The 19135-nt window shown below is 31.2% G+C and overlaps 1 protein-coding gene across 1 annotated transcript; it reads right to left on the bottom strand.

The window, feature by feature from the left end:
* Window positions 1-294: 294 nt before the first annotated feature.
* LOC127729964 (LIM/homeobox protein LMX-1.2-like) lies at window positions 295-17505 on the bottom strand. Its single transcript, XM_052237964.1, has 8 exons — window positions 17321-17505; window positions 11234-11451; window positions 7723-7859; window positions 7168-7245; window positions 4980-5100; window positions 4003-4038; window positions 3287-3361; window positions 295-2500 (listed from the first exon to the last, which is right to left on the bottom strand). Exons 1-8 carry the CDS (start codon window positions 17503-17505, stop codon window positions 2316-2318), a joined length of 1035 nt encoding a protein of 344 aa, XP_052093924.1. The 3' UTR covers window positions 295-2315.
* Window positions 17506-19135: the final 1630 nt, after the last annotated feature.

The following is a 19135-nucleotide window of genomic DNA, read 5'->3' on the forward strand; positions in this document are numbered from 1 at the left end:
AAAAGTTTTGAAAAAAGTTAATTAGACATATACATTGTTTCATGCTTCATGCTTTCATCACACACAAGCGCGTATTGGGTCATGTCATATTTTTAAACTTTCACCCTGATATAAAAGTTGCTTTATCCAAATAATAATTCATATTATAAACTGGCAATCTGAATTGAACATCTTCCATCTTTTAACCATATAATTTATTAATATGTGTAATGGTTATTTGATAAAGTCTTTGCGAAATGGCATTCATGCATTAAAAAATACCATGGTCTTCGAAATAACACAAAAAACAAAGACTAAAATATCAATTCTTTATTCAAATTTTCGTGACAACATTTGTATAACAATATAAAATAAATAAAGCACAATATAATTTTTATTTTCCAAAACAATAAAACAAACTATACAAAATTAAGTCATTGATTAAATTCAATGTAATACTAAAGAAAAATCAGAGCTGATGAAAAGCAAATATAGGGAATAACAAGATTGATTCGTTAGCTCATTGTTGACGCGTCTAAATATATCTTGTGAATTCTTGTCTAATGTATACCCCTCCAGATCCTCGTACCACTAAAGTATAAAATATTTGAATTGTATAAACTCTGTGTTTAGCAAAGCTATAGTTGCATTCCCACGTATATTTGTTAAGTTTACTCACAGAGTTTAGTTTAGCATTTTATATAAAGCATGACACTCTGAAGGAACTAGTTTTCAGTAATTCAAAAAATCAAATATACAAACGACCATGATCAAATCACAATATAAAAAAAAGGAAAATAGCAAAATGCATTTTGAACTTTCAAAAACGAAATAAACAAACCTCAAATATTGAGTAATGTGTATGGGAACATTGGAATGTACAATATTGAACAAAATTAAAATGCGTAAAAATAAACTTTTAGGAATGGGAAAATGTTCATGCAAATTGATTTTTTTCATTCGCAAAACTAAACTTTCAATGTAGTAATTTAAAAAGTGGCGGAAACAGCATTAAAAAGAGGGCAAAATTTATTTTCTAAAACATAAATAGAAAATGCAGTAATGTGTTATTTTTTCTTATTCTATCGAAGAAAGACAAGCCATTTTCGCTACGTCAGAGGCTCACATCTGAATCTACCTTCATGATTGGTAATAGCCAAATGTTAGGAAAGCTTTTAACGTACATATGTGATTGATATGATTGAAATGACCTAAGTTGATATTTACATGCTAGAAAAACTTTAAAGCTTAGCTTCTAATAAACCAAATAAAATTTGCCCTTTTTTTTCAAAACAGCAACCAAAGGAAACGCATTAATGTTTAATCCATCCAATTATAATGAAAACGGATAAATTCAAAACTCTAGAATAGGCAAAATACCTCTGGAGTCTACAAATTAAATATTTTTATCACTTGCAACAGAATAATCAATTCCCTTGTAAATATCAATTATATATACTGTTCAGACTTATTTTGTGAGAAAGCTACGAATACCAGCCTGTTAAACATATAAAAAAGTAGTACTGCATTGAAACATTGGCAAAGAAAATCAATGAAAGAGGCATTGTTTTTTTTTAAATATATTAAAAGAGGTGGGCCTTGGTTAAAGATAATTATTTAAACAAGTCATGAGTTTATAATAGACACTTTCACCAATTCTTTTTAAGCAGAATTGGATTAATTAGTTACATGGAAGCTTATTATGTATCTATTAAAACAAACGTACCAGGAGATTAAAGAGTTATGTCCCTTAAACAAGTTCCGCCTTAATTTGAAATTAAAAATCTAAAGAAAAAAAACATTGTGGGAAACTAGCAGGTTTAGGAACATCATTTATGATAAGATTTGAAATTTATTATCATCTGCACGTTTTTCATTGGCTGATTTTTTTTTAAACAAAAGTCTAGGTCTACAATTGTAAAATATATAAATAGTATTCAATTTATCTCATTTTGAAGAAAAAAGCTCGACATTGACGAAGGCCACTTGCAGTGCCGAAATATTTGTCTTCCAAAACGATATTATTTCGTCTCATTCGTATATTTTTTTATCAGTATAGTTGCACACATCTTTAGACTTGTATATACATACATTACGGTATAATACAGGATTTCTGTTCATGTACGAATTAAAAATAACCTCTTTTGAGACAGAATATATCACATGATTGCACATTAATATCAAGATCATTATATATTGCTTTTAACTGAATAAATGCCCCCATTTCTATAAAAATCTATAGAATCTGTTTTTTTTTAATATTTAACCCGGAAGTCAATTACTAGTATCTCTTCTTTTACAAAACACACAAATATATATCTTATCACAGTTAGTCATTATTCAACACTAAAATAAGAGTTTTGCATTGAATAAAGTTTGTCAATAGGATTTAAGACATTGCCTGTATCCATAGCCGAATGTCCGTGGGAATCGGTCATGAACATTTGATCGATGCAATTAATATTGTCCTCCATTGCTTGTCGTACACTCCTTGAATCGTCCATATCATCAAATCTTGATTCTAAAATGAAAAATTATGTGTTTTATTCAATTTTTTCATGCTTAGTAGGATATTCTCACCCTATCTGGTTTCATTCCGTTTTATTTACAGTAGGTGTAATTCATGTAAATACTGATCGTTTATCGGCTGAAATTTGAATCATTTGATTCCGTCATATGCTTTCATTTCGTATGAAAACAACCCATACCGTTAACAACCATAGCAAACCTATGACCAAAACAATAGTAAAGAAATACTTTACAAATTAGACTATACAGATAGAACCAGGACAAAAAACCCGAAAAGAATACAGGTGTTCTTGCTCTAATACTAGTAGCCCCCCCACCCCCGAGATTATCACCAGCTCCGAAGTCAGTGCTTCGGTTCTGACATGATTTATAACCTAGTTACCTCTCTTTAATTCACCGTTTATAAATTTAGAAATTGATAGGAAATAAAGGTTCCAGTTCCCTCAAGCAAATTGACCTTAGATGGATTTGCCGGCTAGTATTTTTAAGTCCCTTGTGGTCATATAGATCTTCCCGTGCTTCGGCACCTAAAAATCATTGGCTTTATACGTTCCTCGGATGAAGGTAAATCAAGAAAAGCGCTTCAAACGGATACAATTTATAACGTGTTATATTTATTGGATGAAAAGCATAACTTTACAAACATATCCAAGACAAATTAATTGATTTTGTACAAAATATGACTGTTTTTGATATAAGTTTAATATTATTCAACAAATTAATTTTTTAGTATTATCATAGTTTTAATCAAAACAAAACCAAAATCTAATATAATTACCCTGATATTCGCTGGCAGGCAATGGTGATATTTGTTCTGCGTTACCATGGTGATGTTTGTCTGAACTCATGGATACTAAAAATGAAATGAAACATTGGAAATGCAAGAAAAAATATTAGCGTTATTCAAGCTGAACATTCTCATTATAATGTATGAACATTCATAATTCTGTCACAAAATATTCCATATAATATTGTGGTTTTGTTTTATATTCCTAAATTGCTGCAGACCCTATAACTTTAAAAATAATTTTGCACATGATGGTATAAAATACAAGAAGTTAACTTATTTAATAGCTTATCAAACAGTGTTGTCAGATGACTGTTATTGTAGACCGTAAAGTGACCCTTTAATATATTTTGTAGGTTAAATTAAGTTACTGGCTTACTGTCTCACTGTTTTAAAACCCAATATTTCCTTGCAGTACTAAGTATATGAAATGTAAACTCAACCTTTTTTTAAGTAAACACACAAACTTAAAAACTGCACAACAATTGCATACAGTTAGTTCTCCATATTATTTTCAGCGGAAAATCTAAATTAACATGAACTGTCGTTCGCAAAATATTTTCAATCGCTTTTTCTAACTTTAAGCACATTTATTCAATTTCCAGCAATCTTGATGTACTGTTTCCATTAATAAACTTATATTTCAGTATATTTAAATACAGTTCCTTTATTTTGTTAAATTTTGTCCAGTTATTATAGTTTCTTACCTATGGAATCAACGTCACACAGTCGACCATTACTGTCTGTATCAAATAAAAACAATGAACAGTTGAAAGGATTTATTATTTAAGCAGATGCATTCAATATAATTAATAATAATAATAATAATAATAATAATAATAATAAAAATAATAATAATAATAATAATAATAATAATAATAATAATAATAATAATAATGATAATTATTATTTAAGATATCACATATCCATGTTTTTCTTGAATAAAGTTTTAATTTGGCTTAAACCACGACTGGCATAGTTTTGGAGGAGGTTTAAGCTCTTATTAACATGTTTCACCCCGCCACGTTCTATGTATACCTGTCATAAGCAGGGGCATGAGGTCCGAAGTGGACTTTGGTTGCCGTCTGTCATGATTAGATTTAGAATTAAAATGACATCTTTAAAAATTTTGAACTATCAACTACATACGTATATAGCATTAGAAAAAATTCGCAGAAGTCTTCTACTCTGTTAGAATTTTGATGGTGCTCTCATGTCAATAAAGACAATACTAATTGAAGGTCAAAATCACGAATTTTCCATCAGTCTTTAATGAGACAACTTACCATAAAGATCAAAGGACAAAATTGGAACAATCTTGAGCACCTGAGTGGTAACCCCTGTTTACCTGAGTGTCAACCCCTGTTTTAGTGAGTTCGTGTTGCTAATTGTTGTAAACGTTAAACTATGCATTAATATTGATGTGTGAACGTATTACTAACATCGTTCCTGGCAAATTTGACATTTGTGTTACGAAATTCAGCCGTTATTTAATTCTTCTGTGAAAGGTTTTATTATTGTTTTGTCTCAAGTTTTGTCAATTATTTTTGGCATTGGTGTTGTCTGTTATTATTATATTTCGATTGCCCAACAGTATAACAGCCGAATTTGGGAGAGTAAAAAGAAAGAGCAAATTATGGGTATAAGACTTGTGTCTCAAATTAATTCACAACGAATACTTTACCTGGATCACTATCATCACTTTTGTATCCGTCAGATTTTTCTTTCTTTGAATCGCCATTTTTATTCTTATTGCCTTTACCACTATTGCCGTCTTGGCTTTGTCTTCTCGCGATCTTTTTTACCTGAATATAAAGAAAATTTTAATCAATTTTGAAATCATTGGAAATACAGCTATTTTTCTGGGGGACAGGAATTCATTATATGAATATATATATATATATAGATATGTTAAATTCAAATCATTGTCAAGCCCCAAATATGTGTTTTTTCCTCGGATCTGTGTCCCGTGACGTCATTAAACTCAAAGTGTAGCCCTTTGTTTATTCAAATCCGTGTCCTTTTTATAAAGAAATCTTTCAGAAATTTGACGTGACTTAAGATAGGTACATATAGAATGTGGCGGAGTTTAAGCGCTCAACCCTCCCCTAACATGGGACCGTTGTGTAACAAAACAACATAATAACAAACTGTAAAAATCAGTTGGAAAAAGTTTGACACATCAAATCAACGCAAAGTGTTTTATATTTATACGTAAGAGTGTTTATATTAACAGTTACACACATGAAAGGTTTAGATCTTTCGTAATTTTTAAAATACATTGCTTGACTGTTCATTTCCTTTAGATAGTAGAGGGGCCTGATGGGTTATTTTCGTTCTTCGTGATCGGCGCATTTTCGCTATCGTGATCCGTTTTTCTACAGATTATTTTTTTTTTATATTTTCGTGATCCGTGATCATGGAAATTTATTTTCTGTGAATCGTGATTGACAAAAAAATCAACTCGTGAATCGTGATGAGACCCCCCCCCCCCCCTCTCATCAGGCCCCTCATAGTACTGTTCTTGACGATTTTTTGTTTTACTGTAATCTTCAAAAGTTCTTTTATTCTTTATTTTAAATATATTTTAATTTTTAATAGATTTAAACTGTCATTGTGTGTAAACTATGTCTTCTCTGAAATTTGACGTAATGTTTTCTTATGCAATGTCATTATGCTTTCCTGTTTCTGGTTGAATTTCCGATATGCCACGTTCTATGCGCAATCTTGGATATACCCTTCATCATGAGCAAAATCTAGGGTAAAATTAAAAAAATATATATGCTCACCTAATTGAGATTTAAAACAATCAACACAATTTATCTCAGGTTGCCAGAAGGAAGTAAAATTTAGTCTTTTACTAAATACAAACATAATCACCGTAGAATTCACAAAATATCGCATCTAAAACTAAGGTTGCAACTCCCATGGCAAAGTTGATCTACAAAGGTATTGACTGTTCTGTCTGGACCCATTTAGTTTTTATGTTCTAAAACAGGGATTTCATAACTTTTGATCACAACCTGATGCTGGGTTAAGCCAGGTACACATATCGCTTGCATAGAAATCAGAGTCAAACGTTAATTTTTCGAATGTCATTGTTTTACATTTAAACACAGAAGTTATTGTGTAAGTTTAAACCGCATTGCTGCGGTGGACGTGAACTTAAACTATTTTTTTTGGCATTAACACATAGGATACTTTGATATAGACATATTCACCGAAGGTACGTCAATTGTGTCTCTTTTCTATTACATTACTATTATGTCAAAAAATCAAAAGGTCGTGTCCTTTAACAATTGTGCTTGACATCTATTTTTTTTGTGTTGTGATTTGTGGAGGTTTGTTTTTTTCAAAATTGTGTGGATGTTCAAATGTTATACATGTAATATTTTATCCAAACCTGGTCATTTACAGACTACCGCTTAGCTATATAGTAAGTAAGTAAATTTTGGTATAAAGTAAGTAAATTTGTATTATAATGACACGTGTAATAACAGTTTACTTTTATAAATTTTGACTTGGATGGAGAGTTGTCTCATTGGCACTCATACCACATCTTCTTATATCTACTAATTGTTGTTACACGCAGTTTCTCAGATATATGATTTTATGATTATTGTCTTAGATAATACATTTTATTTCATAAACTCCACGTTTTTAATGATGTGAGGTCAATATTTCTTAAAAAAAGACGTTGCAAAGGGGACAAGTAAAAAAGTACGCTATCAATAGGACTTGCCAATTGATTCAATGCAGATGACCTATATCATCAGCATCCATAGATGACCACAATTTTACTAAATGAAGTTGTATTGGTGGCAAGTAAAAGGCAAGACTAAAATTTATATAACTATGTGTGCTGTTCTTACCTTAGCACGTTGATTTTGAAACCACACTTGAACAACACGTACACTTAAACCGGTCTCTGCCGCTAGCTGTTCCCTCACCTAAAATATTAAAAAAATGATAGTCTCTTAATTAAATATAATTTTGCCTAATTTTGTGCATAGAAAAAGAAACAAAGTTTCATTATTACTTAAAATGAATCGATATTTAGGTATAATAATCAGTATTTTAAGCAAATAAAATATACCGAATTTACACGTTCAGTTTACTGAAACAAAGAAGCGGAGCATACTTTTGAGTGAGAAAGGGGGAGTCGCGTCAGTAAGTAAATCGGACTATTGAAAACGGCATAAGTTTACACATTTAACACTTACCAATATAGGACCAACTTGAATTGCATAGACAACTGAATGATTTTGGCTGATATTTTATACATGTATGTATTTTGTATGAAACTTGCATTATACACCGATATATGTCATTTACATCTTTTAAGATTAGGAACAAAACACGAGTTGCCATTTTTAAAGAATTTAATCTGTATATTCTATCGATATTCATTTGTACATAGATCTTACTTTTCGACAAGGTTTGGGGTTCATCTCAAAAGCTGATTTAAACTTTCGTCTTTGACTCGTTGTAAGAATAGTCCGTGGTCTTTTTGGGTGTTTACCTCCATCGCTTTCCCCGTCATCGTAATCATCACTATCGTCACCTAAAATGTAACCTGTTTTAACTCATTTCTAGTATTCAAATGACCTGCAATTTAGATTAACATTACACTTTCCTCGTAACAGAAACAAATAAATAATTAAAAGAAATATGATGTATACGTAAGGGCTATTCCATTAAAAATGTATGTTGGAGGGTAGGAAGGGAAATTTAATTATTGAATGTGGGTCATGGGTCTTTTTTCAGAATGCGTCTATCCTACAGTTACACCAAAACCATTGCACCCAAAATATTTAACTATAAACAAGCATTACGGGACCTTGATTTAGAACAATACCTAAAAATCCCTCTGACATTGGACTGTTCCCACTCGCCTTACAATTACAGCCCCTCTGGCCATGTTATTACTGGGGATCTAAACATAATTCAACATGAAAATCTCCGAAAGGTGATTTCTCATGGTCCTAAGCTTAGAGAACCCCAACACATCAGTTGGAACCATAACTTCAAAATAATTATGAATTCCACTGAGGACTACGCCAGAGCATGGGCTAAACGAGAAGAGGTTCGACTGGATACTTTGTCAGAATGGGTCAAAACAATCAGGTATCTGATAAAACGTCGCATTCATAAGTTGAAAAACTGTGTGAATGATCGACCAAAGTCCGTTTTCAGAGACAAAGAGTCTGTAAAATGTCTATCATCTCTTCAAGATAAGTTTGTTGTTGTTCCTGCGGACAAAGCTTCAAATAATATTGTCTTTATATGTAAATCGTATTACTACGAGTGTCTTGTAAAAGAATTAGGAATAAATGAGCACTCAGGTAATCCAACATACAAACACATATCATTTGACAAGGATGAGACTTTGGCGAATCATAAGTCCTTCATGGCTTCAATGAACATTGCATTGAACAACAAATCGGAGGACTTACCTTGTTTCTATTGGATACCTAAACTTCACAAAATTCCGTACAAACAACGGTACATTGCCGGCTCATCTGCATGTTCAACTAAAGAATTGTCCATTAGATTGACTAAAATTCTGTCCGCAGTGAAAGAGGGTCTTCAGAAATACTGTGAAACTGTTTACTCGCGTAGTGGTATTAACCATATGTCGATTCTTAAAAACTCTAAAGAACTTCTGGATAATTTTAAATCTCGGTCTTTTTCTGAAATTAGTTCTATCAAAACTTTTGATTTTTCAACCTTGTATACCACCATTCCCCAATGAAATTGAAAAACCGTCTAAAAGAAATAATCCACAATGCTTTTCATCATAAAAATGGTAGCATACGCTATAAATTTATTACTTTGGAATAACAAAATAGTGAACAAAAGGGTAAAACATGCTACACAGAGGAACAAGTGATCAGTATGCTGGAGATTCTTATTTACAACATATTTGTTGAATTTGGAGGTAGTCTTTTTAAATAAATTGTCGGCATTCCTACGGGAACGAACTGTTTACCTCTCCTTGCCGACCTCTTCTTATTTTCATATGAATCGGAGTTCCTTCAGACACTTGTCAAAAACAAGAAGATCAAAGAAGCCAGGTTATTTAATTTCACTTTCAGATATATTGATGATGTTCTTTCCATTAACAATCCGAACTTTTCTGATTGGGTTCCATTAATATATCCACCAGAACTAGAAATTAAAGAAACAACAGACACGGCTTCCTCCGCCTCATTTTTAGATTTATACCTCGAATTTGACATACACAGTCATCTCAGTACCAGAATCTATGACAAACGAGACGATTTTAATTTTGAAATTATCAATTTCCCCCACCTTAGTAGCAATATACCAACTTCACCTGCATATGGGATATACATTTCCCAACTTATTCGGTATTCAAGAGCTTGCAGCTCCTACTCAGACTTTGTAAAACGTCACCAGTGTCTGAGCAGAAAGTTGATGAACCAGGGGCATGTCAAAGAACGTCTCGTCCTTTTTCTAAAAAAGTTCTTCGGAAGGTACCAAGAACTTGTTGATAAATATTCCGTATCAACTTCACAAATAATACTCGATGGTCTTGAAGTATAGATTTTGCATACTGACGTTGTTTATCATCTTAATAATGTGTTATAGTATTCTTTTATTTGTCTTTATTAATATTACTTTTACTGTTAAGTCTGTTTTTTGTGATATACATTTTACGTGACTCTGTATTTGTGTGTCCCGTCGTACTTTGAACGACAAAATTATTTTATGTTTACCTGTGCGAATTTTAAACGCGCGATTTTACGCCAGTACTTAAAGCCTTCCATCCTTTATGGGTGGATTTTGCATGGATGAATAGAATCGTATAATATAAGCAAAATGAGGATGTTAAATTTGATGTATGCCTTTTTGTGCTTCTTCGTTACATTTGTTTGTTTTTATAGTGATTAAGATGATAACACAATGTTGATTGCTGTACCCCTATTTTTGACATTTTTACCTATTGTGTCTGTTTGTTTTGTTCACGCATCGTTGTCAATATAATGGAATGTGACGCGACTGTCATACAAGTGAGAGGTTTAGCTAGCTATAAAACCAGGTTCAATCCACCATTTTCTACTTAAGAAAATGCCTGTACCAAGTCAGGAATATGACAGTTGTTATCCATTCGTTTTATGTGTTTGAACTTTTGATTTTGCCATTTGATTGGGGACTTTCCTTTTTGAATTTTCCTCGGAGTTCAGTATTTTTGTGATTTTACTTTTTACCATTATGCAAAATTATCTAAAAATGGTTCTTGGTTGGAGGGGTATTTTGAAAGACCGTTCCACCCCACCCACATACATTTCAATGGAATAGCCCTAAATTAAAAGCAGCCAAACGACACAAAAACAAAAAGGCATTTAAAATTTAGTTTAGCTGAATTGATTCAGCAATAATTCAAGATTTACACGAGCAGTTAATCTCAAGACATGAAACCGAGACCGATTTTGCACATGGTAGTCAGGACACAAATTCAGCTGCAACGTTAAACATAAGTTAATAAAACGATACACTTCTTATGTAGTATTTCCAAAAAATTAACAGTAGGGAATAAAACTGCACTTGGTCTGCTTTTCAAATTTGCAAATGATATTAAAGCGATGTTTCTAAAATAAGTAATAAAAAAGAAAATACGTGTATGGTGATACAAACGGTATACAAGTACTTATATTCTCAATCTTACTAGTTAAACAGCGGTACTTAAAATGCCAAAACCTATTTTCGATGAATAAAGAGAAAAATAAGTCCATAGAAATGTGTAAAGCAAATTTTTTTCCAATAAACGATACAGTTCGTTAATCTTTATTTTCTTGAAAGTTCTCTGAGAAAAGTTTCGCTAATAAATATACATGTTTATATATCTGTGCCTGAAAAATTTATATAGTGCATAAAAATTTTCCATTTCCAGAAACAATTTACATAACTCACTTTTCGGACTCATGGAATACATATGGAATTCTTTTTCAAAGTCCAGACGACAAAAGAGCTGGCCATCTCGAATGACAAAGTAATCTCCCCTTTGTAACGGCTGACCACATTCTATACAAACAAAGCACTGTAGATGATAAACGTATCCTTGAGCTCTCATTACAAGTTCATTTGGAGAAATGTGCAATCCACACCCATTGCACGTTCCACGAAATAATCTGAAATGCACATATCAAGGAATATAGAAAAAATAAAACCTATGACGATAAAACAACAGCATAATGTGTCTAAAATGGACGAATATTCGAAGTTGCAATACACATGGACTTATAAATACTGATGTCTTCGTCTTCTTCATATTTGAAGTTTTACATCCGGAATAAAACACCTTTATTATCACTGTAGTGCTGTGAAAGAGTCCACACGACTTTTACAATCTAAAAGTTCGTCCTGAGGTTTATTGCAATTCCGCCCGATTAAAAATATATAAAATGAAACAATTGTCCACTTGCACCTATGTTTTACACCGAAAATGATGTCCGAAGGCTCGTTTGATCGAAAAACACATGCTCATAGAATTAGAAAAAAACGACATTGGGTGACCAAACTTTCCGTGAATAAGATCGTCCACCACAAAACTTTATGATAAAGTTTTTCTGACATTTACATAATCATTAAGACACATAATTTTTGGCTTCTTTTATAAAAGTATAAAGTTACTTAAATATAAGAAAATACTTACAAATATAGTAGAAGTATTGAGATATGATTTAATGATTACAATTGAACACTAGTAAATGTCTTTGCAAATTCTTAGTTTTACGGTTACGAGTGTTTTTGTGCAAATGAATACATTGTTTCTTTTAACACAATGCTTTTTATGCCTTACCTTACTTTGACAAATGCAAATATTTTTTTTTCATTATTCTTAACATGATTTTCACTAGTTATAGGCTTTCAGTTTTGTATTTTTTTTCAATTCCACAAAAAACATGTCAAAGTCCCTATTTTGTTCCTCTTGGTCCAATTGATGGTATCAGTTTCCAAGTGACTGAACAACTCTGATCTCGTTCTAACCTCTCTGATTGCTCTTTTCAGGGATTTAATGAATGACTGGCGTTGAATTTGACAAATTATGCTAACCGATTAAGCTTTAATTCTTTTATTATTTTCAAAAACTATTGGAGATGTGAAAAAATCAATGACAACTATTTCGCATCATTTAAGCCACAGCACACAAATTCCATTCATTTGCATTTGGACATCAAAAGACGTGATGCAATAGATTTACCATAACAGAGAAAAAAATAAAAATTCAAAAACAACAAAATACGTACAAATGATCTGAACACCCGCAGTCTTAACGAACTGGAAAGCGTTTCTAGAAAATTAAGCAATTTCAATCAAGCTTTTATGTGAGACCGAATCATTTTTGCATTTAGTTTTAACGTACGAATAGCTTAGACAACGTTTTTTACTCACACTGAAACACTTAAACGGAAGTAAATCGCAGGAATCTATTGCTAGCTTTTCAATGTAACTTTCTAACTAAAAGCTCTCGTTCTAGTTTATCAGGCTAAAGTAAGCCGATTTCTACAATTTTCTTTGTTCTTTGTCAATACTAAATGGTTCGATCAACTAACTGTGAATAACAAATTCAAGCAGTATTTATTTCTGTCATAGAAAAGAACAATCAGAGTCGTAATGATCAGCCATTGAAATCCTGCAAATGTTCCGGAAACTCCAATGTCCGCCATTGTTCTTCAGTGAAAAGGCGTGAACGGATTAGCGTGTTTTGTAATGGAGACAAGTTTTAAGGTGTTTGATACGGAAAATGAAGGAATTATGTTATTCAAGAGACTTAAAACTTCTGAATAAGACTAATTATGTTTCCAGAGATAAATGTGCTCTAATTTAGGGTGCATCTCGTTCCTAACTTTTATTCATTGTATGCCAGAGATTTGATACGGTGTATTTGCTTAATCGTCAAATAAGATAACATGTTATATACATTTAACTAAATAAAAAGCATTATGGTCTGTGAATTTAGCTGTCATTTAATAGATTGAGTCAACCTAATCTCACGAATAATTTTCATCTTCACAGGAAAACTACACCTTAATACGAAAGCACCAAATAACACTGGCCATTTATACATGTGTGAAAAATACAAGAGAATATTTCTTAAAATTTTAAAACAATATTTAAGGCAAATCGTAATTTGAATTTCATTTGACCAATTTTTTTAATACATGTAATAAATATTGAAATAAAACAAAAAATGAACCAAATGTATCAATTTAAATCACAAGATAATAATTGAATTCCTGTTATTGCTTTAGTTTACTTTCCGACGTCCAACGATGAACGACGGTATTTAAATGCCGTAAAATTAACCTTTCCAATTGATAAGTACTTGGAATATGGATATTTGCGACTAAAACACAAAGCTCAACTGAAAAAAAATCAAACTTTATAAGTTACTTCCGATTTTAATCAAAAGTAATCATTATGTTTCGTTTGCTGTACAGAAACATCGACTATAGCTGTGTATGTGTATGAGGTCATTTAGTGCTTAGGTTAAAACTGAAAACAATCTCTTAACATTTTGAGGTTGTTAAAATAAATAAAGAAATGCACAAATTATTTAGTTTTAGAATACCGATTGTCGCAGTGGGATTCATTATAGATTTCATAGTTTCGATTGTTGGTTGCAAAAATATTGGGAATGGAGTAGTTATTTTACGTTTTTGCACCTATGTTTTCTTCTTTTGCAAACATGGCATCGAAGTTGACATATCGTTCGTTAATTAATAGTTATTTTTGTAATTATTTTATGAAAGATGTATGTTATAATACGATGTTTGTCTGTTATGTAGACATTTTAACTGGGATTTACATTATGACCAGTTTACCATAAACATAACACACATGACTTTTAACCCAGCCTGGCTGAAAGAGGAAGCTGATCTTTTATGGCTATACTGTTACCATAGCGATAAGCTCCAAAATAACCCTATACCTTAGCCATAGTCTTACCCTAATCTGAAAATCCGCGTTGATGATAATCAAGTATGGTTTCCTAAATTAATAAAATCGGTTGATGACGTCTAGATATTGAAAAAATCCATTTTTATTTCTCTGAATAATAATTTAAAATTGTCGAATGAATTTGAAAAACAACAATGGTTTTAATTCCACTAGAATGTTGGTTCTTTACTTGAAAGTATCTTGGTTATAGTTATTTTGGATCAATGCACAAAATGTTACCAAAATCTATAAAACAGATTTTGCATCTATAACTTAGTTACATGTTCAAATTTACGACAAACATTATTTCATATACCAAAAGCACACATTCACAGCTGTGAAGCTGTGAATTTTAGAATAATTTTAGAAATATCGAAACAATTTTTTTCATATATTCTAGCTATTGAAACAATCCATTTTAATTTCTGTGTATCATAATTTAAAATGTCGAATGAATCCCGGTCTTAATATATTCTAGAAAAACAATTAAGACTCAAGTAACAAAAGCTAAGACGAAAAGAATCCAATATATTTCTTCAATATTGCGCCTATTTTTCTTTAGGCCTTCAGAACATCTAGAATTTATTAAACATTTTTTATACCGTTTTCCCATTTCTCCATTATTAATCGAGTCACAACAAAGACGGAGTGGAAGAGTTAAGTAATTCGACGTAGTTTAAGTTATAAAGACATGCAAAAAAGAAAGAGGTAGAAACATTAAATGAATACACCGGTAATGTACTAAGATTAATTATAGAAATACCAATTGATTCGAGAATTATTCAAATTAAAACAACAATGGAAAACAGGTAATACACCTTTAATTAAAAGATGAATAATATAAAATCTTGAAAACGATCTTTTGAGTCTAAGAATAATGAATGATGGTGTAGATGGGTCGTCTTCTTTTTTTTATTATTCAGAAATTTATTTTTTAGGCCAATTTTCCCTATTCTTTTTCAACCCATTTATGCATTTCCATAAAATCAAAACTTTACACAGTGCTAATAACATAAACGGTACCAATTTTTCTGCACCAGATGCTTAGCATTTCTATTGAAGATAATCGCAGTTTGGTACATTATTGCCACTTCTATTACATGTTTCCTTAAACATTTACATCGAATACAATCCTAGCCAAATGAATAAATTTGAATTTGAAAAGACAACAATGGTTTTAATTCCACTAGAATGTTGGTTTTTGCTTGAAATTATCTTGGTTCTGGTTACTTTGGATCAATGCTCAAAATGTTACCAAAATCTATAAAACTGATTTTGAATCTATTACTTAGTTGCATGTTCAAATTTACGACATAAATAATTTCATTACCCAAAAGCACACATTTACAGCTGTGAAGCTGTGAAATTTAGAATCATTTTAGAAAGATTGAAGCTATCTTTTTTCAAAATGACGCTAGTATGAAATAAATTTATAGATATACCACTAACATTTGATTAGGAAGAAAAGCAAGCACCGACATATATTTGCATCGTAATGCGCATAGAAATTGTACTATTTTTCTTCTTCTGCTACACACATAGTGTTTCTTTAAATATGAAATAAGAAGAAACTAATTATCAAATTAGCTTTGCATATTGAATTAACTGTTATTAATCGGCTGACCTACTAACGGGCGCAAGTTACGACGGGAGACTTAGCAAATACATGTAAATGAAAACAACGGAAGTCCATTTGTTGAAATAGCTTTATTTGGGAAAGTAAAACGTATCATTACAGGACAAATGAGTTAATAAAGTAACAGGTCACTTTCGCGAATACGTCTGCTTAAACCAATAGGACTGTGTCATTTTTATGACCATTTACTTAGCTCTTCATGTTAATTTTATTAAAAATTGATCATATATACATTGGTTTAAAGAAACATTAGATTCAAGCCCTTTCAATATTTAGATATTGACTAGCTATCATTTCCTTAGATATAAAAATGCGCAGCTTAATAATTTTTACTGAATATCTCTTACAGCAAACCGATTTATTGGTTGAAGGATAATTTGTTGATAGAGGTTTTGATATCCGGTAATTTTTAATCGATGGTGTCCCAACAGAGATTCCGGGATTTATGCAATACGTCGATAAGCAGTTTAATAACTTTTACCAGATGTCGCGTGCCAAATTTGCCCTTATTAACATTAATAAATTCCCAAACAATTACTCTAACTTGTTACAAACATAGTTCGTACAATTTGTTCTCAGATCATACACCAAACCTTTAATTGAATCGGCAAACATTACTTCTTAGTCTGGGTTACCGTGACGTTTGAATCGTTAGTTTCGTAGGAGACTGTAAGCAGCGTTGACAGGGAAATTGCTATGAAATCATGTCAACGTCGCTTGCAGAGTTTGTTATTTGACTTTTTGTGATTAATCAACATCAAAATTGAATAAAAATGGCAACATTATGCGTATAAAAACAATCAGATATTCCAAGCTGTAGCAAAATGTCGTAAAATGGAATGGTTAGAACGACAGTTTGAGTGAGGCTTGGAAAGAATCGACAAATAAATTATTTTTCTACGCATAATAAATTATATTTTCAAAGGAAGTCTTCAAATCGCCCATATAATTATTAAAACTACCATCTTTAATTTGTATGTAAAGAAGTATTATTATTTTTTCCAGTCAAAGCTTTGGGTTTCGGACATTTCGCATAAGTGATAAGTATTATAAATATTTCTTATAGATTCAATAGTTCCAAATATAAATGAACATGTTATTAGGCATACTATTTTTGTGCTTTATTACATGTCTACCTATGAATGTTTTAACTTTTTAAAGGAATATAGTACGAGCGGGCAGGTTTCTCTTAGGCTGATGACATAAACATGCTGCCGTCCACGAGTCGTTCTTCTGTTAAGTTTTAATCGAAATGGTAAAGGTCAAAATAGGGTTATTCGTTAATACCTTAACTGACAGACGGCAAGACAGGCATCGTGGTTCAAACATGACGAACTCTCATTTTACATGGAAATTTAACTTCCAGATCTATGAAATTGAATAAATAATAGATAAAAATAGACAATAAGAATTTTCCTTACTTTTGGTAATCAACTTTACAATAGAGCTTTCGATTTCTTGAAAAGCATGAATTCGTAAGAGCCATCTGACACACACAACAGCGTACACATTGTTCATGCCAATAACAGTCCATAAGTTTCATCAAAAATCTATCTTCGATTGGATGTTGACATCCTGGACAGATCTCTTTATGTGCTGCCGGCATTCCTCTGCAAAACAAGAAAAACACATATGTTAAAATTTATATAATGTAATTCAACGTTCGTTCTTTCTGACGGTTTCTCTGATTTTGCATCATAATTTATCTATTTATCGGCTTAAATTATCTGTGATAACTTATTTCTATGAAATCACTGTTAAGTGTCGTTCCTTCATAATACAACGCATTTTTAGGGTTCTCAAAACACATATCCAATGATCTCATTTGCATTGATCTGGAATCTGGTTCATCTTGCCCTCTGTTCTTAAAAACCTAGCATACAATCGTATCATATATCAGAAATTGTTCTAGATATAAATTAAAGGCTGTTCGATTGGAAAGAATGGAATTTCAGTAAATTTTGCTTATCCTTAAAATTTTCCAAATTTCGAATCCATATGTCATGAAAAATATTTATGAAAAAAATTATATATAGTTTTATGCTCCTATATTAAAATCAGTTTTCATTTACTTATAATGCATTCAAACAATGTTTTTTGTAGATTTATCTATATTCATTTTTCCTGTTTGCTTAAATCAATGTGTCTGCTGATTTTTAAGAGAGAGAGAAAAAGAAACCATTTTTTTAATTTTATTTCATTTTTGGTGAATGTCTCTTATTGATGTCTTTTATTTCTATCTTGTAAAGCATCTAAACATCTTAAAATTTTCCCTATCAATCGTTAAATTTTGGCGTTTGAAAAATAAAATAAACAATTTATACTATTATCACATCTTTTCTGTCAAAAATAAAATTTAAAAAAAAATATATATATATATACGTGTATACTGATAAAAAATGTGAAAATCGAATTCCCATAAACAAACAACTAAGGCTTAGAGTGATCAAACGAATTCTCAAAACAAATTGTTTATCAACAGAACATGAAATAATAGCTTAAAATGTGGACGTCAAAGATTACACTGTGCTCTTCGTGACACGTCAAAAATAAACAAACAATAACAAAGGGATTATCCTTAACATCGCGAGAAGTGACCGTGATTTAGCGAGAAGACACTTTTGGTTGGTCAGCTTTACATAATGTAAAATTAGTAAGAGATCGTTAAATTAAAAATCACAAGAAAAGATATTGTACTGCTTGTCCAACCTTGATAAGTTATTCCAAGCTTTATTGAGAATTGTCAAATTGAATTGATTGAACTTAGAATTCGTTTATGCTTTAAATTTGAGAAAAAGTAATCAACTATGCAACCGCTTTGCATCCAAGACATGATGACCTGCAAGAGAGCATGCAAATCATTTTACAATGTCATAAGATTCCAAAGTCCAACAAGAACGTTTAAAAAAAGGTAAAGACAATGACCGAAAGAAAAAATATAAACAATGATAAGAACAAACAAACAAGAACACTAAAACAAAGGATATTAATTCGAATAACAAGTAAATAATAAAAATCGCGAATCAAGTAGTTTTGATTTGATATCAGAATTTGATTTGTCAATGACTCATATGGTTTTACAATTTCAATTGTTTTTATGATTTCAGAAAACAAAAACGAGGTATTTAGCGAATCGTTTGTTTTCTATCTCTTGTTGAGAAATAGAAATTAGTGAAAAACTATTTTTATAAATAATTTTAAAAAGTCAGCAGATGTGATATCTTTAAAACAAGCTA

Source organism: Mytilus californianus, unplaced genomic scaffold, assembly GCF_021869535.1.
Source record: "Mytilus californianus isolate M0D057914Y unplaced genomic scaffold, xbMytCali1.0.p SCAF_2, whole genome shotgun sequence".
Lineage (NCBI taxonomy): Eukaryota > Metazoa > Mollusca > Bivalvia > Mytilida > Mytilidae > Mytilus > Mytilus californianus.

Bases quoted from the DNA above. Each gene is read 5' to 3' on its own strand.
- LOC127729964 (XM_052237964.1), bottom strand. From the start codon at position 17,505: ATGCCGGCAGCACATAAAGAGATCTGTCCAGGATGTCAACATCCAATC. The intron at 11,452-17,320 runs GTAAGGAAAATT...TGTGCATTTCAG, and splicing joins TGTAAAGTTGATTACCAAAA to ATTATTTCGTGGAACGTGCA. The intron at 2,501-3,286 runs GTAATTATATTA...TTTTCATTTTAG, and splicing joins GCCTGCCAGCGAATATCAGG to AATCAAGATTTGATGATATG.